At 41.2% G+C, this 24,607-nt stretch overlaps 1 protein-coding gene across 2 annotated transcripts in view; it reads left to right on the top strand.

The window, feature by feature from the left end:
• kdm4b (lysine (K)-specific demethylase 4B) overlaps positions 1–24,607 on the top strand; it is a 37,825-nt gene that overhangs the window by 7,207 nt on the left and 6,011 nt on the right. For both annotated transcript variants that reach the window (XM_075485603.1, XM_075485604.1), the window contains exons 6-18: positions 7,369–7,418; positions 11,131–11,234; positions 12,409–12,546; positions 17,046–17,242; positions 17,379–17,635; positions 17,846–18,084; positions 18,309–18,429; positions 19,163–19,323; positions 19,453–19,657; positions 21,255–21,331; positions 21,599–21,654; positions 21,791–21,899; positions 24,271–24,459. In XM_075485603.1, the coding sequence (XP_075341718.1) occupies positions 7,369–7,418; positions 11,131–11,234; positions 12,409–12,546; positions 17,046–17,242; positions 17,379–17,635; positions 17,846–18,084; positions 18,309–18,429; positions 19,163–19,323; positions 19,453–19,657; positions 21,255–21,331; positions 21,599–21,654; positions 21,791–21,899; positions 24,271–24,459 (1,903 nt within the window). The remainder of the gene's footprint in view (positions 1–7,368; positions 7,419–11,130; positions 11,235–12,408; positions 12,547–17,045; positions 17,243–17,378; positions 17,636–17,845; positions 18,085–18,308; positions 18,430–19,162; positions 19,324–19,452; positions 19,658–21,254; positions 21,332–21,598; positions 21,655–21,790; positions 21,900–24,270; positions 24,460–24,607) is intronic.

Below are 24,607 nucleotides of genomic sequence, written 5' to 3'. Positions count from 1 at the left end.
GCTTCAGCGTCGCGTTAGATTAGCTCAACCGAAAGAATTCACGAAAGGTTGGTATCACGTGCACCTTTATAAAATCACACATTAAAAAGTCCTATAAAAATATTTTATATTTTGAATACAATGTTGTCCCGTCCCGACCCATAGCAAACAAGCGATTAGGCCTTCTTTATAAAGTTAACTAGTTGCAAGTTTGCCGTTTAAAAAAAAAAAAAAAAAAAAAATGTAATTGGGTTGTCGAGGTCTAAACACTAGCAGCTGCGAATCAAATAAAGTAGTTTTTTTTAAACTCTTACACTGAATGTTTGCTGCTTCAATCCAGATGAGTATTGAAAAATATTTTCCGCGATTGAAAGAGAGACGTGCGTGTTGATGAGGAGCAGCCTGAACCGGAGGTATCAGTCTGAAACAGCTGAACAGTCCCACCAGTGTAATTAGCTATGTTATTCATTTGTGTACAATGAAGATGTGAAAATCTGCAGATAAGCCGCACCTGTGTCACCCACCGTGACACAGGTGTCACACATCCTTACGTCCCCCATAATTTTCCTTGATGGAGAAATTATCCAGGTTCTTAACTCCCAATGTGACATATATGTCACATTACAGATCTCTGACAGTGGGGGGTGGTATTCTGGAAAAAAATTCTGAAATGGACAGATCGGGGTGGTGGTCCCCCTCTTTAAAAAGGGGGACCGGAGGGTGTGTTCCAACTATAGGGGGATCACACTCCTCAGCCTCCCTGGTAAGGTCTTTTCGGGGGTACTGGAGAGGAGGATCCGCCGGATAGTCGAATCTCGGATTCAGGAGGTGCAGTGTGGTTTTCGTCCTGGCCGTGGAACAGTGGACCAGCTCTATACCCTCCGCAGGATCCTGGAGGGTGCATGGGAGTTCGCCCAACCGGTCTACATGTGTTTTGTGGACTTGGAGAAGGCGTTCGACCGTGTCCCTCGGGGACTCTTGTGGGGGGTGCTCCGGGAGTATGGAGTGCCAGACTCCTTGATACAGGCTGTTCGGTCCCTGTATGACCGGTGTCAGAGTTTGGTCCGCATTGCCGGCAGTAAGTCGGACATGTTTCCTGTGAGGGTTGGACTCCGTCAGGGCTGCCCTTTGTCACCGATTCTGTTCATAATTTTTATGGACAGAATTTCTAGGCGCAGCCAGGGCGTTGAGGGGGTCCGGTTTGGCGACCTCAGAATCGGGTCTCTGCTTTTTGCGGACGATTTGGTTCTGTTGGCGTCGTCAGGCCGTGACCTTCAGCTCTCACTGGAGCGGTTCGCAGCCGAGTGTGAAGCGGCTGGGATGACCATCAGCGCCTCCAAATCTGAGACCATGGTCTTCGGCCGGAAAAGGGTGGAATGCTCTCTTCGGGTCGGGAATGAGATCCTTCCCCAAGTGGAGGAGTTCAAGTATCTCGGGGTCTTGTTCACGAGTGAGGGACGAATGGAACAGGAGATTGACAGACGGATTGGTGCGGCGTCTGCAGTGATGCGGGCTCTGCACCGGCCCGTCGTGGTGAAGAAGGAGCTGAGCCAGAAGGCGAAGCTCTCGATTTACCGGTCAATCTATGTTCCTACCCTCACCTATGGTCACGAGCTGTGGGTAATGACCGAAAGAACGAGATCGCGAATACAAGCGGCCGAAATGAGTTTCCTCCGCAGGGTGTCTGGGCTCTCCCTTAGAGATAGGGTGAGAAGCTCGGTCACCCGGGAGGGGCTCGGAGTAGAACCGCTGCTCCTCCGCATCGAGAGGAGTCAGATGAGGTGGCTCGGGCATCTGGTGAGAATGCCTCCTGGACGCCTCCCCGGTGAGGTGTTCCGGGCCCGTCCCACTGGGAGGAGGCCCCGGGGAAGACCCAGGACACGTTGGAGAGACTATGTCTCTCGGCTGGCCTGGGAACGCCTCGGGGTCCCCCCAGAAGAGCTGGAGGAAGTGGCCGGGGACAGGGACGTCTGGGTCTCTTTGCTCAAGCTGCTGCCCCCGTGACCCGATCCCCGGACCAGCGGAAGATAATGGATGGATGGATGGATGGGTTCTATGTGGTCTAAGCAGTCTGTGTTATAACCCCCTTAATTTTCATTTAAGTAGAAATGGGTCTGGGTTCTTAAGGATTAATACAATAAAGTTTTGTGTGACCAATTATTAACGAAGGAATTATTTTGAAGAATATTTATTTTTTACACCCCCCCCCCCCCCCCCCCCCCCCCCCCCCCCGGCCCACCACCACACATTGCCTTCAGATCTGTGGGAAACACTGTCCTTTCTTTAATTGTTTATTAGTGTTATAAGCCTCTAGTAGTGAAGCATCTTGATTTGAACAAATATAGGCCTTTGTTTTTTGTTTTTTTGTTTTTTTTCCCCAATATTGACATTTTTACATTTTTCTTTCATGTTTCTGTCTTTAATATTTCTCGGGAGATAATTCGCTTTGAATCTAAAGACCGTAAAGGGACAGCATAGAAAATGTTCAGCGAAACGAGGTATTCCGGGTTGTACTGTGACTAATATGTGAATTTGTGGAGCATAAATTCCAGTAATATATGAGTTTAAAAGGCCTTCAGTGATCATTATGTCAATATGAGGTGTAGGCCACCAAAGTTTTTTTTACCCCTAAAGTTCAAAACCAATTTTCTAAGAATCAAATCACAAATGTGGTACAAACACAAATCAGGCTGTTCGGTTATATGTCAAATAATTGGTGTTACCCTGCAAATGTTCACATTTACATTACACTTGCATTTAAAAAAAAAAAAAACTAATTATTGTGATACTTCAACCAAAACCGGACTGCCCACAAGTGAGTAATTACAGGCTGATGCAGAGCATTCAACTGCTTAAAAAGAGCAATCTCAGTACAGAGGCGTGGACGAAACCCCGACTGGAAGATCGGCAACGTTTCTGTCTTTATGTGTATCGGATCTCAGTGCCGCGTTCGATACTGGTGACTCAAACAACATATTGCTCCTAAGACTGGAAACCTGGGTTTGGACTTTCTGCTACAGCATTACACTGGTTTGAAACATATTTAAAAGATGGAGACTGCTTTCGGTCTCGAGGTAAGCTAACATCTGAGAGCCCAGGGTTCGGTTCTGGCGCCTCTTCAAACTGGCCATTCTCCCACTTTTGTTTAAAAAAACAGTCATTCTTTATTTTGTCTGCCTGTATAGTCTGACGTAACCGGTGAAGTGACTGGTGACATTTATGTGTGGCATTGGACATACATAAGTATATAGAATTTCACTTTAGGATATATGAATACATTTTTTTTAAATTTGATTTGCATGTAGTTTGATTTAGGTCTTACTTGTTTAGCTCCTGTGCATGTGTACTGGCACAAGGACAGTGGTCCAATTAAATGGCAGAGCGGAGCCATAGTTGAGTTTGTATTAATTTCCCATAATGGTTTGTCTGACGAGCTGTTTACTTTATTGTACAGGTAACGCTGACTCTTGAATGTTTAAAGCAAGTATCTGCACAGTTTGACATCTCAATAATTTATATAAAACTTTTATTGTCTAAAAGTTATCTCCATCTTTATTTATTTTTAGTTTTGTCTTTACATCATCCTTTTTATTTGCGAGGACCAGTTGGCGCCCAGATTAATTTACACCTTCTCATTTTCCTTAAAATGCTTAAAACAGCTTTTTCCTTCCTTCACTCTCTGCTTCTCACTCTTGAGCTCTCTCAAAGTCCTCCCACGTTCATTTTTTTCCTTCTTCAACCAAATCATTTTCACTATTATGTTGTTGCGTGATAGTGTAATTACAGGCTGTTAAACAGAGCATGCTCTCTTAAATCACACATACATGCTCTCGTTGTCTTTCTCTTCTTCTCCTCTCGAAGTGCAACCGTTTGTGAAATGAAGTCTATTCCCACAGCAACTCTGCCCCAATCAAAGTCTGTCACCATAACTACTTCTGCAACTTACACACACTGGTGGATGTATAGAGGATTGCAGCCTTGACTGTTAGTTATGTTCTTTATTCCTCCATCATTATTTCTCTTTCTTTTCAATGCTGAAAACCTGCACCCCACCACACATCAGTTTGTCTGCCGTCAGATGAAAGATCTACCTCTGAGCATACAGGGGGATGGTGGGGAAAGGTGTAAGATGACTGAAATGGATGTTTTTAAAATGTAGCCCAGCTGCTGTTTTCTTGGAAGAGGGGAGTTTATAATGGATTCATCAGTTCACAACCACCCTTTGTAGTCCATCGGTTCTGAGCTGTTCTCATTTGAGGGTTCCCAGAGGAAAGAAATGGGGGAGCAGCTAATCTGCATAAAAGTTGGATTGGCACTGCAGCCTGACACTTGGAAGGGTTTTCTGGGATTTGACTTAATGTTTAGAGTTATTTAAAGTTCCTCTAAAGCTCCCGCAATTATTTTCGAGTTTTAAGCAAGTCCTGAGTTAGACCACCGGGGTTTTTCCGCTGGTTAATATCTTAAACACTCGTATTTATTGGAAGTAGAGAAAAAAAATAACACAATTGTATGCTGAGAGTTTCACATTATCATGAAACAGTTGGTGCCACAAATAGTATGTAATTCTGTGGGAGTCTCTGCACGTGTTTGGATGACTCTCTAATTGCACCTACCATGGTCACAGTACCCACTATCCATAAATCTTACCTTCCCTCAGATGTAAAAGTTGAAGTCTTCTTTTTCTGCATCTTGTTTTATTTGTGGGTTTCTCTCTTGGCTGCTGGAGTGACATATGTGTTGCTACCATGGTAACCGTTGTCTTAGGAAGGAAACCGGTTACGTGCTGAAAGGCTGATCTTATTTAATTTGCAGCTTGGACGGAGGTGTCGTCTAATAGCTGTTCCTTGGTGTGTGGTGTTCTGAAATGAGTGCACATTTACACCTACTCCTAGTTTCATTAGCTTTAAAGAAATATTAAAACACTTGGGACACGTATTTATTGAGCTTCTCCTTAAACTTTTAAGAAAACATTGTTTCCATGTTCAGTTTCGTGGTTCAACCTTGGCATTTGAAGTCTGTCTAAACAGAAAAACTGTGACACACTTTACTTACGACTGACATTCATTTGGCCTATAGAGCTTTCTTTTGGTCCCAACATGAATTTAGACAAAAATTACATTTAGGGCAGCCTGAGCTCTGTGCAGAATTTGTGTTTTGACTTGCGTGGGCATTGTGAGATACATTTGCAGGTGAAACGCTGCTGTACACAAATGAATGGATGTGTTCTCAACTTGCAGTTTATAACACAAAAAGACGTTGCTCCAGATAACGGCTGAAAAAATATAAATCTTAGCTTGCAGTGTTAAACTGATGCTTGTATAGCTTGATGGGTTAAGGCACACTGTGAAAGGATGAATGAGGCAGAGCGACCACTATGTAAAGACCAAGTCTGAGAGCTTGTTGTGGTCATATTGGCACTATTTGAGAATGCCTGTTGGGCACATACAGAGTGAGGTTGTTAATGAAAAACCATAACCGAAGGTCGGGTAGATATGGAATAAAAGCAAAGTTTTCAGCGATCTCTTAAGGATAATGGGACCTTCCAGTAGCTGGAAGTTATTACTTTTTATTGTCTTTGTATTACAGCCACAGGACAAATAACCTGACATATTTTTGCCTCTCCAATTATGCATAGATGCAGAAAACTCCCATTTAAACCGTGTTCACACAGAGACAAAGATCATAGAGGAAAGGAGAGTTTTAATGAATGCCATTACTTTCCTAAGGAGATCAGTTGCAACCCTTGAGATGGCAATTTAAATTCACTACATATGATTTTGTTGAATATTTCCTTTTCTCCTCATATGAAGGATTTTAGTCACAAACCCCTGATGGCTGGATGGTTGGATACTCGTGTTAATGTAATAAAACCCTGGAGCTCTGTGAAGGTCTGAGCTTTTGCCTACAGGTGGCAGTATGACTCCATGTGTAGTATCTCTTGCAGAGATGGACTTTTGACTTTCTTTCCATTTCTTTTTTTATTATTATATTTTTTCCTATCTCTCTCTGTCTGCTCTATGCTGTTGCTCATTGCTCTTCTCTCTCATTAAGTGTTGTTGCCTCTCACTATCTCCTGTCTCATCTTCTGTTTCTCTGTGTGTTTTAAACTTCTATGTTGTTCTGCACGAAAGGAAAGATGTAAAGTTTTGTTTCACCCATAGTTCATTTCCTGAATGTCTCTGGAGGGTTACACAACCCAGAGGAAATAATTGCAGTAATATAGTGTGTAATATCTTCACAAATGAACAGATTAGAGTTGAGCTTGCTGACTTCCGCCCACTCCACTATGTTACAAATAAATTTTCTTTCTAAATGTAGCATCTGACATTTTGGAGAATGCTTCATATTTTACAGTGCCTACCTCCTGTAATGCCAGCATAAACACATTCGTAATGTTACGACTTAGCTCTGCTGCGGCACGGCACCAAGGCCACGGGGTTTTTCTGTTTATACAGAAATGAGGTAGAAGTAGAAAAGAAAAGGATATTAAATTATGATAAAGGACACAAAGAGGGGGCGTTGGCATATTTGTATAGATTTTCTTGTCAGAATAAGGCTTTAATAAGAGAATAGTGTAGATCAAAGCAACGTAAATAAACTGATCTCGGAGATGGTGCTACCATCTCTCAAATAAAAGTAAGAATAGTGGTCTTGACAATGAGCACACGAATAAAAGAATTTTAAGGGAGGAATGGTGTGGGATTTGTCATGGACAATTTATTTCTTAAACCGGTAAGCGCCGAGAGCTGAAAAATGACCCAGCACTCCCAGAACAGCCATTTCTCTAGTTTCTGCCCTTCACTGGTAATTTTGTCTGTTCCATCACACCCACCCCTCTTCCTTTCAGATCATAACTTATTTTATGCAGCTTAGCATTAGATGTATTTAACACACCTTCTGGAGATGGCTTCAGATTTGTCAGCTTTAATACTTAAGATTTTCTCCTTTATGTCTATATAATTCTAATATACTTTACCACTGGGATGATTATTTATTTTTTTTGGACAGCCAATGAAACGGCTCTGTAGAAATGAAATGTAGCTATCGAACAATACAAGTGTTCCTTTGCTGATGTGTGACGGCTCCAATTCTGACTCGGAGCTTGCATGTTATTTAAGTTCCACAGGGATTCTTCAGTGCGTTTCATACTGTTGGAACATCTCTCCATCATTCTACCCGCCAAGCTTGAAACAGCCTATGAAAAAGAAGAACGAAGTGGTCACATAATAGAGAGACTCTTGTAATTTTATGAAGATCACACGTCTATATTGTTTGATTTTACATGAGAAGATTTGAATAGAATAGTGTACGACAACTTGCTTTAGATTAGCCATGATGTCAAACTGGTGTCCTTCCAAAACTGATGACCTTTTCCTATCTTATCTGCAGGTATACTGTCCCACCTGAGCATGGCAAGAGGCTGGAGCGGCTGGCACAAGGTGAGGACCTGCTTTCAATTAATATACGTTTATTTTTGTTTATTGCACACATTCAGTTGTTTCCCTGCCCTGAGACTTTTTGAATAATGTGCATGAACTGTAAAATACACTCCATAAGATAATATAAGTGCTGCTTATGTAACATTAACAGAATGCACAATGCCACACCACTGAGGTATTCATGCTGGCTCTTTAATGTATGGGGGATAAACAAATGAATCAGCAACTCTCAGCTCTGCTTCATTTCTCTGAAGCACAGCACGGTTTGGAGGGATTTACTAATCGCAGTTACCTTCCTTTTTGCAGTTTGTTTAATAAACACAGTGATGCTCACAGTAAGCAGTTAGATGTACACTGTGCCACTGACACATCTTTCACATGTGGGTGAAACATGAAAACAGAATTCTTTGTCACCTGGTGGTGCTGACATGGATTTTGAGAAGGAAGCGCAGCTTGAAGGACTTTGGGGATGCAGTCACTTGTGCCAAACAGATAAAAAGGGTTGAAGATGATGAATTTGGAGGAGAGGCAGATTGAAACAAATCCAACAGCATTAACTGTCTGTTTTGCTGATGAAATTGGAAGGAAAGAACTCTTGCACAGCCAACAGAGTTGAAGTTGAGTTGGACTGAAGTGTGAATTGATGAATGTTTATGGGATTGAAGAGCTAACATTGGGTGATGGTGCTCGCAAAACTGGCTTCGCACTTTACCTGCTAAGAGCGTTACATGTTTTTACAGGTTGGGGAAAAATAAACAGAGTTAAACCAGTGTTAAAGGTTTTCTAAGAACTAGAAATGTCAGCCAAGGCAGATGAATAAGAAGTTGCAAAGTGAAGCCATCCTGTTTTTCTTTGAGACACAAGCTCATACTCTCTCCTCCTCCTATTTTGATCAATGAGGATTATTGTGGCTAAAGTGACTACTATTGCGTAGCCTCTGTGACGCGCCATCCTTTAATACTAGAGGACTGAAATATATAATGGGTCGTCACTTAAAACACAGTGTCACCGCACAACTACTCATGCATTATTTACAGTGTTATTCATTACATCATCACGGCTATCCAAGCCTGTGGTACTAACTGCACCAAGCAAGTGTTGATATTGGCACTGGATGTTTAAGTAGTTTTATTCTTTTAAGTTAATTAGTTTTTGTGCAGTTTGTGACTCGATATTATACTTAGTGGGGAGATTGAAACTCTTTTTAAAAATAAGTTCATTAATAAGTAAACATTTGACTTGCACTTCTGATTAGGAAAACATAGAAATTACTATTAGACATGATAGAATTACAGAATTTACAACCTGCTCAGTCGCACCTTCTAAATCACCCTCCATCTTTGTACTGGATATGGCTAATGCGACTGGTTTTGTTTGATTCTTCTTTTTGAAGTTTTTCTTTTGCTCTGTTTATTACGGCCATTGACATCAAAGCTTGCATCTCAAACCAGCTTTTTATATACCCTACAAACCAGCGACTTGACATGTGACAAGTTAGTTTCAGTTTAACTTAAACGCTTTATGGCGTGGAAAGTGTGTTTTTATAGGAGGAAATGGTTTTCTTTGTGTGAATATTGCGGCGTAAAACTTAAAAACCAACACAAACGCCGCGGCCGGCTAAGACATGGGGTTTTTGCTACTGAAGACACGTCACGCAGAACTATTGCACGAATGGTGTTGTTTATTGCTCCATCTCACAAGCTTGTACATAAAAGGACACTTACTTCATTTGATGCATTTCACAAGCCGTGCAAGGATGCCTCTGACAGTGCAAGTTATTATTATGCTTACATTTACGTTTACGGTCAACAAAAAGTTTTTCCCCAAGCTCACCCAGCCGCCATGATCCAAGCTCGTCACATCACAGCTGAGCTCACCTGCTCATTTAAAGGAAAAACACACCCAAAGTGCCACCCACAGACACCGGCGACAGCCTCCGCTGACGTCATGCATGTGCACACAAGAAATAGAATAATACAAAGTAAAACAACTCAAAATCAATGTATGGCTCCTACAGTGTATATTCCTATACATCAACTTTTCTGTCACTTGCAATATTCATCGGGATTGCTGAATATTAGATCTTCACAGATTTGGGGAATTTAAGACGGGGTATAAAAATTGAATCAATTTAAATCAAATCAACTTGGAATACATATTGTATGTAGACACTCTTATCACTTAATTAGATTTTAGCTTTTCTCTCTACTTAACCTAGCAGCTGGCAGTTTGAGGTATGCGGTGCCAGCACTGCTTAACAGGAACCCTCTGACCTATCAAAGCCGTCATCGGCACACGCAGCCAACTGTTTAAATTCCTAAATAAGTGCAGCAGGAATGCCAAACGGGACTTGGTCTTTTTTCTTGAAAATTCCTCTCTAAACATTTGACACAGTGGCAGCCATATCTCTTATTTTTTTATTTATTTATATATATATATATATATATATATATCTCAATCATTCAACTGTGCATTACTTTAGTCATGGCTTCAGACCTTTTGTGTAGAGTGGGCACGATGGGAGCGGAGGGTGCAGGATTGGAGGCGGCAACTTAATTTTCGGACAGAATGAAGCCTTTAAGTTAACTTTACCCCATGGAGAGCTCAGAGAGCCAGCTGCATTTTAATGGGGATTAATATCCAGGCTCTTTTGGCACATTATTCACCTTTACTAGCTCCAACAAGCAGGCAGGCAAAGGGAGCAAAGAGTCCCTCTCTCCTCCTTTTGCTTTGTAGTGTGGAACAGAGGCCAAAATAAGGCAGCGAATGAAGGATGAAATGTGTGCTGATTATGCAGTCAGTCACATTAAAGTTTTAACTGGGTGGAGGCTTAGATGGACCCCCCCCCCCTTTCAAGTGACTGCTGCGTACAGATGGTAAAGGGTGGGAGTGAGTGATGGAGGAGAAATTTTGTTCTTTTGATTATACACCATTATATGCCATCTGAGGTGCATAATTAAGCCTTTTGTTTTAGAGCGCACGTGGGACACTTTGTCCAAAGTGTCCGTTATATTGTGACCTGAAAGCCGCCTGTGAGTACTGCGAGTACCGATCAGTGTTGCTTTTTGAATGATTGGTGTGTTTTAAGTAAACAAAGCAGGTCTGCAGGCAAAGATTTTCTCTTTGGTTGCACTTCATGGAATCACATTTTTGTGAGGGGAAAGTATCCACTTTTTACTTTCTGCTGTGGCGTTTTTTTCATAATTTCATAATGAGGTCCATCAGATTTTCCTGGAAATCCAACCCGGAGGCACACAATCAGTGCGTTTACATGAAATGTTATAATGCGATTATACTACACTTAAGGCAGTGATTTGATTTATATCTGCGTTTAGGGGGCGCAAAACAGATTTTCCTCTGCAGGTTGTAGGATTAACAGTAATGTGATAAACACACCTTATTTCAGCTAGAGAAAGTTGCTTTATTGCTGATGTCAAATATACATTTGAATATGTAAAGGGTGCATTGAAATCCACACACAGATAAAGTAGCTGGTAGTCAGACTTGTGCAACACATGTAAAACTGAAACAAAATTACATTTAATAACAAATGGCATTGTTTTGGGTTTTAGAAAAATTTTGATAAACAGTATTTGATGAAAATCAAGACTCACTTTGGGGGAAAGCTCCTCCTCAGTGAAGGCATCTGCACGTATGTCTGCAAAAGAGTAAAAAGAGTTTTTGTCCTTGTGCTCTCTGTCTCCCCCCTCAGGCTTTTTCCCTGGCAGCTCCCAAGGCTGTGATGCCTTTCTTCGCCACAAGATGACGCTGATATCTCCTTCCATCCTGAAAAAATACAGCATTCCCTTTAACAGAGTGAGTGGCAACTCATCCGTGCATTGTTATCGATCAATGTACCAGTAATTAAAAGCTTCTGTAGTTTTATTTGATTCATTACGGGATGACTGAAGCAAAACCAGTCAATAGCGCGGAATCATGTAGAGTCACTTTGAAATGATTTGATATGAAACCATTCACCGATCTTCATTTATTCATTCAGATCAAAGTAGCCAGTTATGACTACGATGATGAGATTCACACGAGGGCATTAAAGAAGCTTGAAATATCTAAATATGAAAGAGTAGGCGGAATGATGTATTTTTACCTGCTGTTCTCTGCATGCGGATTCCATAAATTGCAGAAGAGGTGGGCTTGTTTTCAGTCCAATCCAATTTGAATGACTCATCTCTGACGCAAACATGACTTACGATCGTCTCTCGTCTGTCACAAAATTTTAACTGCATCTTTTTCACCTTTCTTCTTCTTCTGTTCTGCTCCGCTCACAAAACGAACTTCCACAATACAAAAAAAAATAAAGGAAGATTGAAGGAGTGAAAAAAAGATCCAAAATTTCCCACAGCCAGGACAAACCCCTCCACCCACCCAACTTATCTCATAACACCCCCCTCCCCCAGGACATCATTATCACAGGAAACATTTTACGTGTTAAACGCCTACATTATCTTTCCTGAGTCATGTATAAAAATAAAACTTCTTGCCAGAACGAAGACAGACGTTTGAAATCTGAACGATTGCCTTTAGTTGAGGAAGTTTATCTCCTGCTTTCAGCCTCTAGTCCCTTTTTCTTTCTTTTTTTCCCTCAACGTCTGCTTCTTAGTGTGTGTTTTGAAGGGATCCACGCTTCAGAGAAGTTGAGATCCACATTCACACGTACGGAAATTTAAGTTTCGACGCAAGAGCCAAAAAAAGAATTGGCTTAAATGTGAGGAAGAATGTGCTTCCTCTCAATCTTCAACTTTTTCAGAATAACTGAGGGGGATGACTCTCAAAAATTAGGGAAAAAGTTGTTTCCGAGAAGCTTGAATCCTCGTTTAGCCATAAAACTTAAAAAAAAATCAAATGTGAGAAATAATGGATTGAAGGCCTTGCATGCAGGAGATGGCATACGATGCTAATTTCATGTGTAAAGAATTTCAGTACTCTGTTACAGTCCTTCATTTTTACCTTGACTTTTCCTTTATGTGCACAGATAACCCAGAATGAGGGAGAGTTCATGGTCACTTTTCCTTATGGCTACCACGCTGGCTTCAACCATGGCTTCAACTGCGCAGAGTCCACGAACTTTGCCACTCTGCGCTGGGTGGACTATGGCAAGAATGCCACACTGGTAAGACGAGTTTCAGTCATATAAATGTTTGTGCTAAAATTCTAGGACGTGTAGGAAATGAGTGTAAGATATTCATGTTTGTTGACCTGCCAAATGACAACATGCCAAATGTTGAAACGTACATTTAAAGTTCATTATAAGATTTGAATAGTGTCAGCAACACTGGTGCATTGGCAGGTGTTTGGGACCTGAATGTATATTTTCTCTAAATGCTGAAGATCCAGTATGAGAGACGAGGCGTGAAATGTGTCGGTGAGAGACAACAGCTAAAAGGCTTCCTATCGTAATCATCACGCAAACACTGTTCAGACAAATGGAGACTTCAAATCAAATCTTGTCCGATGTGTGATCCAGGAGCAACTCGCAGCTTTCCTGCTCTGTGTGTTTGCGTCCCTTGAGAGATGAAGTAATAGATCATATCGAAATATAAAAGCAGCGTCTAGTTCTCTGCTGCACACCATCTGTTACCAACACTAACTGCACCCCTGCATCCTCATACTGACGCAAACTGCCTCTTTGCCTGTGGGCTGTTGAGCATGAAATTGTCAGGGCACGAGTTGGTTGCAGAAAGGAGCCCAACTACAAAGTCCTTTGGAAGAACCCACCTCCACCCACTACTCTTTTTTTTAAATTTTTTTAATTATTTTTTTTTTCTGGACATTTCACTTGATTTTCCTCACCACCCCTCCCTCTCTTTCTCTTTGCATGCCTGTGTCCAATTCTCCCTGTTTTCTCTCTACTTGGCTGCATGTTAGATTTATGAAGTGCCAGTCTGCAGAAGTACATCTCACGCTTTCTCATTTTTGCCCTTCCTACTTTACCCATGTGGCCACTTGTAATTTAAGAACCAGTAGTCATGACTTTAATGCACAGGGGAGCATCTCTAGCACACTTTGTCTCGGTTTGATAAAGAAGAGTACTCCATTCTGCACCAGTAACTGAGGCCCACAAATCTATTGTGCAGCACAGCACACAGTCAGAGGAATGTGAAATAAAATCCCAGCAATACTCTCTCCTCCTGTCCAGCTTTCTCCTTCCCTGTGCTTCATAGGCGTGTGAGAGGTTAAGTAGCATTGTTGTTACAGTGATTGTCTTGTTAACAGAGAGGAATAATGAGACCCAAAAAAGGCTTCGTAGTAATCTCAATGTCTTCGAAACGTATGGAACTTTTTTTCCTGTTTATCTGCCCTAAATGGGATCTAGCCTAAATTGGATCAGTGGCTTTCCAGGCCTTAATATCCAGAGTTTGAATACTCAGACTTTATAAAAAATTATATTACTTTTTGACTGAACTCAGTTTAATTGCAATTTCTATTTGTGAATTAATTAAAAATTTTTTCTGCTTTTGTTTCATTTAAGTAATTGATGATGGATACAATATTTCTACATAACTCGCCCACGCCAGCCACTTGCTTGGCGATAATTAAGCCTCTCATTTTCTCTTGGTCTTCCTCTTAACTCCCTCATCTTTCACTGTCTGTCTTTGGCTCAAGCAGTCTTTCGTAAACTCGTTTGGCCATCTCTCCTTCTGCTCCCGCCTACTGAGCCTCACTCCGTCAGCACCAAACAGGACAGTGAACGATGGGGCACAGTATCAAATTTGTCACCGTTTTGGGGCTGCCAGCACACTACAGTGAGGAGGTACGACGGAGAGCTTGACTGTGCTTTGCTTCCCGGTCTTATTGAATGCAGGCTCGTCAGCTGCTGACCCATCTGTCTGACTTACTAAGCAAACACACACCTGCATTCGAAGCAGGCCCGTTGTCAGCACTTTCTGCACACCACATGTATGCGTGTGCTTCTATCATAAAGACATTTCAGTCTTCTTTAACCTTTTTCTCAACCTTCATGGTTTGGCATCACACGAGGTATTCACTGTCCTTCTGTAATTCATAGGTTTACTCTTTCGGTTTTTAAGCACAAAGTGTCATCCGGTGTTTAGACAAACTCTTGGTGTGTTTTGGATGGTTTGTAAAGAATAACCATGCAGGTAACTTGCATAAGGAATCGCAGAGCAAGTTTTGCACATGTTGCCACAGTGGTTTACAAATGCTGCACAGTTCTTTGGCATGTTTGTTTTACAGCAGCAGAGCGTTGAGCCCTCCGCAGAACTGAAGACGTTAAGAAGGCTTCTCCAGATTATTGTAGTCATGTCTACCACACCGTTATGTTGCTTATGTTGTCTTCTGAGTCTGCTGGATTCACAGTGAAAGCCTCTCTCTGTTCATCCGGCGCTCAGTCACCGTTTGCTACTGCTCCTCGAGGATTCCAGGGTGATTTCTCTGTCTGGGAGAGGAGCTGAAATCATCCTCCCTGTTCCCAGACTAAATCACACCGCTTTTTCATCTCGAGAGAACAGCAGATGAGTCGCCCCATATTTCTGTATTCGGTGTCTTGACTTGCCCTGTGCTGGCGAGACTAGATATGCTGTGAATGCTCAGCATTAATTTTTCTCAGGTTTTATTTCCGACTTCCAGTATGATCATGATGACTATTTAAAAAATGTGCTGTTTGGTTGTATTACGCATTGTATTAACTTTCCATTGATGAAACAATACAGCAACATGCCAACAGAAAGTTGTGGTTATCTATATATGGTCAAACAGTTTGGCCCTTGACATCGTGGCCATGTTCAGTCTGGCATAAAACACACTTTCAGAATATTGACTGCCTGTTTTTGCAGCTTGCAAAGATTACTCAGTTGGCAAGGCAGTATGACGGAAGCAATTTAAGCATTATTTAATATTGGTCAGCATCTTTTTTTTTTATTTTATTTTTTTTTTTAATATATATTCTCATTGGAACATTTGTGGAACGCGTTTGTCTCATTGTTTTATTGTAGGTTTTCACAGCTGGATGTTCTACAGGCCTGCTGTACTGTAAGATGCACAGCATTTTCTATCTTAATTTGTGACAGCCTCTTGTAAGCATTGCTCTTTTTATTTTTGACTTTGATAGTTTTCAGGCTTTCGTGGGTTCACAACACACACAGCTAAACCCTAGTTTTATTATTATTATTGTTGTTGTTGTTGTTATTATTAATTCTTGTTCTTTCATTGAGTCCAATGATCCATTGAGAGTCCTGAGGCTCCAAGTTTTCTTGGAAGCAAAAATGTAGCTTCATTAGGAGCCTAAATATACTTCAGGCCTCATTGACTTCCTGCCATTGTGTGACTTTTTGTTTTAAAATATCTTCTGTATCTCAAAACTTGTTTTCCTCTTATTAAGTTTTTATATGACAATAAACGTATAGCTTGTTCTTACCCCAGTGGATTACAGCGACATCTACAACCTGTTAATAGTTTAATAACAATAAGGACGACCTTCTTATCACTTCTAAATGAAAATGGCACATTTCCCAGTTATAGTCCTCAAAAGATTTCATGGTTACCGTCAGCTGTTCTCATACTTGCCCCTCTCTGGCCTCCCTTTCATAGCTCCATCACCCTCTGCCCAGCTCCATATTTTAATGTTTCAGCCTGTCAAGTGGTGCCAAGATGAGATGTAGGCTGGATATTGTTTTGCTGTGGAGGTTTGAGCTGTTTTGTTTGCCATAATTGAACATAAGGCTCCAAGTACAGCTCAGAGGATGATGGGGCCAGGATGTAATACAGCAAGCAAGTTACAAAATGAAACATTCTCATCTCTCCCTCCTTTTCCCTTTTTTCTTCTGTTGTGATATTCTTTAATTTTGTTTCTCTTATTCCCAGATTTCTTTTTCTTACACCTGCTATTTTTCCACTCACTTATATTCTGTGTTGTTGCTACATTATACAGCTCGTGCCTTCTAAAGTCAGCAGAATGATACATCGGTGTGAAATGTCACCGTTAAGGTTTGTGGAGACATTTTGAAGCGAGATGGGTCACCAGATGCAGCTGCCACATTCTTTTTGACAACCTATTTGTGTATTTTTCAGTGGGTTCTAGAAACCCCAAAGATGGATATAATAGTGCTTTCACATCCATATGTTTTTGCCCTTTTTGTCCTCGACGCAGTGCCTTTTTTTTCACGTCTTTCTTATGTGTTCAGTTTTCACACTGTTATTAAACATGGTTGTCAGTCTAAATGGTTGCTGCTTAAGGGAACAAAGCATAACATTCTGTGATGCACAAAGAAATGGAGAATTGCATTCATTTTGCTCAATGCAGTTGTCCCACATTTAAACGTGATGATTTAATAGTCATTAAACATCACAAATTCTTCTTATTAAAGCATAATGACCATATTGAACACATCTTTCTAATGTAATTTTTGCTGTTTTGCTGCTCCTCCCTGCTGTTTTTCACTGTCCTCTTTCATTCTGGCATCGGCATTCTTCATTAATTTGCTAGAGGGTTACCTCCTCGTTCAATCCCTCACTGCACTGAGATTTCACCAAAAAAAAAAAATCATAGGTGTCATCTGCAGCAGTCTGAGTAGAAGTGGACTTTATTCTTTACCTGCAGCTATATCCCACTCTAACATGGAGTCCTCCCTCTGCGCTTGTTTTTATTTCCAGTGTTCCTGCCGAAAGGACATGGTGAAGATCTCGATGGACGTGTTTGTGCGATCCCTACAGCCCGATCGCTACGAGCTTTGGAAGCAGGGCAAAGACACTACAGTGTTGGATCACCTAAAGCCCACAGAGCTGGACAGTCCTGAACTGGAACGTTGGAGGCAGCATCGAATCACCCACAGGGAAAGCGTCCTGCGAAGGTGAGTCGTCATCGATTTTAAAATGTTGATATGCTGGAGGTTGATGGGTTGTCAAGAACAAATGAGGTAAAAGATACCATCAGTGTTGGGTATAACATAAAGGACTTTATTTATTGTATTTTTGCACTGCCCCCAGGGCGATGCAAAAGATGAAGCAATTCCGTCGTCTAAAGATGGAAGAGGTAAAAGTGCTGGCGGAGGAAGGAATTGAGCTGAATGCTGTTGAGTACCAGCGTCAGGTGGAGGAGCGCGAGGCTCAGCGCAGGCAGGAGAGGGAGGAGCGTTTAGCCAGAGAGGCCATGATGACCCTGGAGGCCATGGAGCGCGAAGAGCAGGAGGCTGCGGAGGCCGCAGAGGCTGCTGCTAAAGCCGCAGAGACTCCTGTCGTAGAGGGTGAGTAGAATATGAATATTAAGAGACTGAAGTTTCTGTGTAGGCAAATATCCCAGCAGTTATTCCAGCGCATTATTCAGAACATGAATGTAATCAGAACTAGCACAACTGTTTTATGTTGAATCCCAAATCTTAATCCCAGTATCCCAAGCAGTGTGCTGCCTCTTGATGAGCAACCACTCTTTTGACTTTTTTTTTTTAATTTGTCAGCACAAGAACCAAAGGCCAAGCCACAGAACTTGTTGGATGATGTCGAGAAAAAGAAGGTGAAAAAGCAGAAGAGGATATCTAATATCCAAAGAGCCATTTCTGGATTTGAAGAAGCATTTGAGCAGTTTGCTACATCTGGCCTCAAAAATTCGCAGAACGTTGTCAGTCATTTCGATCCTACGTCGCCAAGACACAGGGACGTTCCAGCCAACAACAAAATGGATGTGACTACCACTCAGGTGACTGGAATCCGATAGATTTTTCCAAATTATTGTGTCTAAGAGGAAAGCATTTTTACCATTTGTAAGCCACAAATCATGGATTTAGCAACAGTTCATTACACAGAATAAATTAACAAAACGAAGTCTCTGGATTTATGCTCTACTACTTGATAAATGCGTGTTGTAAACTTAAACTGTGTTAAGTGAAACTAAGACGATCTGGAACAACCCTGTTTTGTTAGACGAGCTACTCCAAGACGAAAATGCCAACAGAGGTGAAGAAGAGCCGGCGCCATCCGCTCAGCAAGCCGCCCATGCGCTCTCCTCTGTCCATTGTCAAGCAAGACCCAACCAGCGACAAAGGTATGCACTTCTAATGGGTCATTGGACATTTAGCGAACTTTAAAAGTGCTCTTTTTATTGATTTAAGATTATTTTCACTTTACACTTTTCTTTGGGTCATCTTAACAAAACCATGGGGGAAAAATATGGTTTTAATTATTGATCCGATGAAAAAACAAGCAGGACTAAAGCTCACTGTGGAGGTAATGAAATCAAGACGACGGGGCTCCTTTTCGCTGCTCTCCCTTCTGTGTTTTTCTTTTCATCTTCTGACTGACAATTATTGATCTTGGGATCATGACTTCCAATTACCTGCTTTCAAAGTCACTTTAGGTTGACAGCCAGGGACCCGACTCAGCCTGAGTCATCTAGAGTGGTTGAGTGGGGGGTGGAGTGCAGACGAGAGTTTAAGGGAAATCTTGTGAAAGATATTCTTAATTCTGTCCGACAGTGTGGATCACTAGCTTGAGTGTTTCACGGCAAAATTGATTCTGACCTAAAGCTAGCAAATTATCGAAGTTTGTCCCGGTTGTGTTCATCTGCCAGTTAAGTAAGAAGTGGTGGTGTTTTTGTCCTCAAACACAGTGTTGTTCTTGTTTCTGGGCAAGAGTTGCTCTGAAAATGCTTCATTTCTATGATTTGGAATTATGACCAGAAATGAATATTCAAACCTCTCCCTTTGGAATAAATGACCAAAGATGTGGCTATCTACTTTTATACCGGCACTCCTATGTATTTTCTTTTTTGTCCACAGAGCTGTCGTCTGTAATGCCGCTGGATAGCGACATGAAGAAACAGGAGCACCTGTGGCAGAATCACTCACCCAACTTTGTGGCAGAGACGTCCTTCAATGCTGCCGTGGCTGCACTTCAACCATACTGTGCTGTCTGTTCACTCTTCTGCCCCTACAAAAAGGTGAAGACGCACACTGCTGCAGAAGCCCATGTCAGTTTAGTCTTAATCATGCATATGAAACCAGTTAAAAGCCATTTATTTCTGCCATGTAAAGGATTCTTTATTTTTTGTTATCTCTTACCATTCAAGTCACAGAAAGAAATCTCTTCTGCAAATGATAGCCAAGACACCTCCCTGCCCCGTCATGGCAGTGCAACTCGTCCACTGGTCCCAGAGATGTGCTTCAGTGTCGGAGCAGGAAACACAGAGCCACCACCCACCAACTATCACGTTGGGGAGGATGGAACTAGTCTTCTGATCCGCTGTCCATCTTGTTTAATGCAGGTTCATGCGAGTAAGTTCTCACTCCATAAAGAAAGACGGGTTTTTATTCACATGTGAAACAAATCTGACGTGAGATTTTGAAAAGTTGCAAAAAAGGAATGTGAATCAAGCACTTGCATGAGGAAGATGTAAAGTTCTTCTTCTGGAATTACTTTGCTCTCTTGGAATATCTTGGATACTATATATATCTGGGAAGACTCCAGTCTGCCTTGTGAGTTTGTTGTTTGCTGGCTCAGAGCAGAAACAGTTGGTGCATCACTTCGTTTTTTATCTACAAGGTCAGGCATGGCTTGCAAAAGTGTTTCCATGCCCCCTCATGCTTATCAAATCTTCTTTTCAACAGGCAAAAACTACCTCAACGGTGTATCAGCGTTTTTTTTTTTTGTTTTTTTTTTTAACTTTGGTGGAGGTTTTTATCAGTTTTCAGTGTTTCCATACAGCGTTACTTCTTCACATCCTCTGAATGTGAATCAAAAGCAGCAACGGAAACCTGGCTAATGGCTGTTGGTGTCAGTGTTACACTGCCTAACACTTTAAATGCACATTTAGAACTTTACAATGTAACTAACATCACAGCATTTACAACCATAGGCCGTAGAAGCTGTCTTTTTATTTTTAACCCCAGCAGGAAAGCACAAGAACGTTGTTCGACAGTAAATCCAATGTGACACAGGAGAGTATCGTCTTGGCCAGCTACAGGCCCATGCATGGACTGGGAGGTTTTCAGCCTTACCCCTCTGGATATATCACTTTGTCTTTCTGTTCACAACTTTTTCTACACTCAGGCCCCTGAGAGTATTGTACTTTGAGGCTATATGACTTTTGTAGAAGCAAAGTGTGAAAGAATAGGCTGCTTGTTATCATGCGCGAGTGGATAAGCTATCTCTGATTGCCATTACTTTTTATTGCCAAGTTTAAAGAGAAACCATTCGTACAGAATATTTTTATTATTTAAGAGTAAATAAACAAATGCCCTCTTTGTCTAATTTGTAAAAAATAAGTTTTAAATGATCAGCATCTCATTTTCAAGAAAGAAATCCGCTTGAATAGATTTTTATTTATTTCATTTTTGTTGCCGGTCTGAACATAAAAACACATAAATCACACCACTGACACGTGCTTACATGTGTAGTACACAACACGCACATCAACCCTCCTGGGCTCTTATTACCTAAAGCGAAAGCTGGAGTGCACCTTCAAAGCCAGTTCATTAGTCATCCAGGGATGAGCCGGACTCGGCTGCTGAAACAGCACTGCTATTGATAAGAAGACTTGAAGCAGAAAGAGCTGCTGTCAAAAATGCCAGGTCTGCATCCCATGCCTCTGCTCCTCATTGTTCTGGATTGGACATGGAACTAAGGAGCATTCAGACACGGCCAGGTGTTGCACAGACCCGCAGGCCTCTCGGTTGAAATGCTCAATTTGAAGATAGTGGGGTTAAGGTTGTGCAAGTTTTGAAACAAAAAAAAATCGATAGAAATTGAACTTGCTAATGGAAAACATTGGAAAATGGATGTATACAACTCATGTCGCCATGCAGACCACATTGAATGTGAAAACACTGCACGTTAACAGAGCTGAAATTCAAAATGTCTCCTTTCTTACAGGTTGTTATGGCGTGAAGCCAGACTCTGTCAGTGACTCCTGGAGGTGCTCCAGGTGTTCAGCAGGAGCCTGGACTGTGGTGGGTAGTCGCCTTTTAAGCGATGCTCTCACACACATCTGAAAAAAGATATTTGTTTTCTCAGACTAGTGTTTGGATTTACCCTAAAACTAACTTCACATACAACCTTTATAGACATGCACTGCCTACATTAACACAAATTGTTACTGTTGGAAAGAGAGCTTAATCGTGTTGCCTAGCATTAATCGGAGAAAGACTGAGTTTGCTAAGGTGCGAAAGGATCAGGATGTCTGTCTAAACTTAATCTTCATTTTTATCTCTTTTTAGGAGTGTTGTCTCTGTAACTTACGAGGAGGAGCTCTGAAGACGACCACAGACAACAGGTTAGTGCCTTTACAAATAGATAATTTTACACAATTTAAAAATGTGGAGCATCATTTTATTTTGGACACAACGAAATGGCAAATAAAATGTAACTTTTTTTCAAATGGCGTCTTCTCTTTCTGACCTTGTCACCAGGTGGGTCCACGTCATCTGTGCCATCGCTGTGGCGGAAGCTCGCTTTGTCGATGCCATCGAGAGGGAGCCGGTGGATGTCAGCGCTGTCCCGGAAACCCGAAAGGATCTGGTAAGTTTTTGATTTACACTTCCTTCAAAGAACAGTGTGATATCAAACATGCAGAGGTCAACATTTGTATCCAATCAGACCACTTTTTATTGACAGTCCCTTTCCCTTGATCTTCTAGTCTCTTATTTCACTGAGGTAGTTGTTGTCTTTTCTGTTCATTGCCTGTGTATCTGTCACCCCCCCTCTCCTTTCCTAGTGGATGGATAGATTTTTTTTCTTTCTGAAAAGTAGGATAAAACAGACGTGCTGAGGGGAATGGTTGAATAATCAGCTGTCATTTCTCACTGCGCCAAATGAACTGCATTGATATTGTGGGTTGGAGGCAATTTCCCCATTGCTGCCGCATCTTTGCACTCTTCTCTGCCTCCCTATCCTTCCTTTCCCACCATCCCTTCTGAACAGTCTCTGCTTTCATGGCGAGTGATGGCAATACTTGCATGTACATTATGACAAACACACAAATACTGTCACCTCTCTCCTTCCTCTTCTCTCTGAATAATCTATCAAAGACGAGCTGGGTGACATTTGCATCAGAGTGCTGTCATAGCAGGTTTCTTCCATCGCTTGTTAAAAGGCTTTGAGAGGAGTCTGTGCAGTCTAATGATTCGGGTGACCGGGCTGATCAAGCGTGAACACGCAACAGTGGAACCAGTTAATATTGAATAGTGTTCAACAATCAGTGCGTTTCCTCGCACCCTTTTTTTACATAGTTTTTTTTTTTTTTTCTGTCTTAGTTATTTCAGAATTTCTCAGACACAGTAACACTGCTCGAATCCTTAAAATATATACTGTTCGCAAAGTTCGTTTCTGTTTGGGAACTCGGTCTCAAGCTTAGAAAAGCAAGCGGCTTAAATAAATCATTCTTCTGAAATGTGTTCCGGCTGCCATTTGAGACTCATGCTCCAGCTACAGCCAAAAATAACAAAAACAGCCACTTTCTTCTTTTATTAGTCGGCCAGTTAACTTCTCTGCTGATTAACTTTATCCAAAGGTTTTGTATGTTAGACCAGTAGCTTTAGGGTTGTTCCACACTGAAATCCCTTTAAAAATCCCATCCAGAGCTGTTTTCTTTTTTTTTTTAATGCATTCTAACTGTAGTATGGAAGCATAATTGTCAGAACAATTTTTCCATGGAAAAGTTTCATAGTGTAAATGCTGTTTGATTCCATGTCATGGTCCTTCTTTAGAGGGATGCGAAAACAAATTCCCATACAACTCAAAACTTATTCAAAAGAGAAAAGTTGAAGTTAAGGAGCCGTTCATTTCTTCACTGCTGCTCCAAATGAAATTCTGTTCATTAGACTTTGCAGCCAGTGTCCTTTTTTTTTTTTTTTTTTTTTTTTTTTTTTTTTTTTTAAAAAGAGTACATGTTGAGTGAGCTTTATTTTAACTTGAGCCAAAACTCCAACTAAAATAAGATAAAGATAATGAATGTACTTTGTTGCTGAGTTTTGCAGCTTTGCTGTTGCAACTTTACTTTAGTTTGAAATGAAATATCTGTGAAATGTATGTCCTGCACCGGATGATAAAAAAAAAAAAATGAAGCATCGACAAGATAATAAAAAATGTGTGTCTTTATTGATCGATGCTACAGTGGCTAACAATGTTTTTCTGCCGAATGAGGGGATGCAGAAAAGAGGGATAAAGATGGTGTGAGAGAAAGGGACTGGACAGACATGGCGTGTCAGATTGTAGATCATCCCAATAGTCAAATAAAATGTAGTTCACTTCTTATGAGTGCATTTAATTAACATACAGCTAAGCTGCCAGCATATTGGTTAGTTACTTCTAAGTGAGGTAAAGGTATTCGTCCGTCTTGCTTGTTTTTTTTTTTTTCTTTCAAGGTGCCTTTTGTTGAGATTGCTGCAGTCAATCTGGTTTTATTAACTAGTGTGAAGTTGGTTTAAAAAAAACAACAACTTGACACCTCTGACTCATTTAAAAACTACTCATTAAAAACAGAAGGTATGTTTTCTGCCTTTTTCTCTGCCAAGCTTTAATCAATGACACCAGAGTACAACAGAATCCAAGATCAGAGAGACAAGAAAACTAATGCATTGCTAATTCTCTCACATCTCCATTTCATGAGATGCCCGGCAATTACTGCAATTCACACTTTGCCAAACAAGAAGAGTGAAATGGTTTGATTGGATTCTGTAGTTTTAACCCTCTCTGGGTTAATTATATTAGGTCAGCTACTGAACAGGGTGATGGTCAGTGATATCCGACCATTGGACACATTGTTTTCTGAACCTCTTGTGGTAATAATCATGGTCGTCGCAACACTCAAAATAAAGCTATCGAAGTAAAGTGGAATTTACCTGTAAGCTGAAAGAAGAATCAGAGTTTATGTGCTTTGTTTTCTTTGCAGAAATGTGTGTTCTGCCATAGCAAGAGTGCTAATCAGAACCGTGGCGCCTGCATCCAGTGCACAAAAGAGAACTGCGCCACCTCTTTCCACGTCACCTGCGCCCAAATCGCTGGAGTGGTGATGAGTCCTGCCGATTGGCCCTATGTTGTGTCTGTTACCTGCCACAAGCATAAAAGGGGTGTTACGAAGGTAAAGCACTGCATTTAAAAAACAAACAAAAAACATAACCCTCTGAAATACATATTCAGAAACATTACATTTTCTGTGCTAGAATTTCGTTCAGATAGTATTGTTTATTTAGATAACAGCTTCCTGGAGTAATGTAAACATTTCCTGT

The sequence above is a fragment of the Odontesthes bonariensis genome, chromosome 15 (assembly GCF_027942865.1).
Source record: "Odontesthes bonariensis isolate fOdoBon6 chromosome 15, fOdoBon6.hap1, whole genome shotgun sequence".
In the NCBI taxonomy this organism is placed as follows: domain Eukaryota; kingdom Metazoa; phylum Chordata; class Actinopteri; order Atheriniformes; family Atherinopsidae; genus Odontesthes; species Odontesthes bonariensis.
The sequence above is the reverse complement of the archived record's forward strand: the minus strand, read 5'-3'. Positions and strand labels throughout refer to the sequence as shown.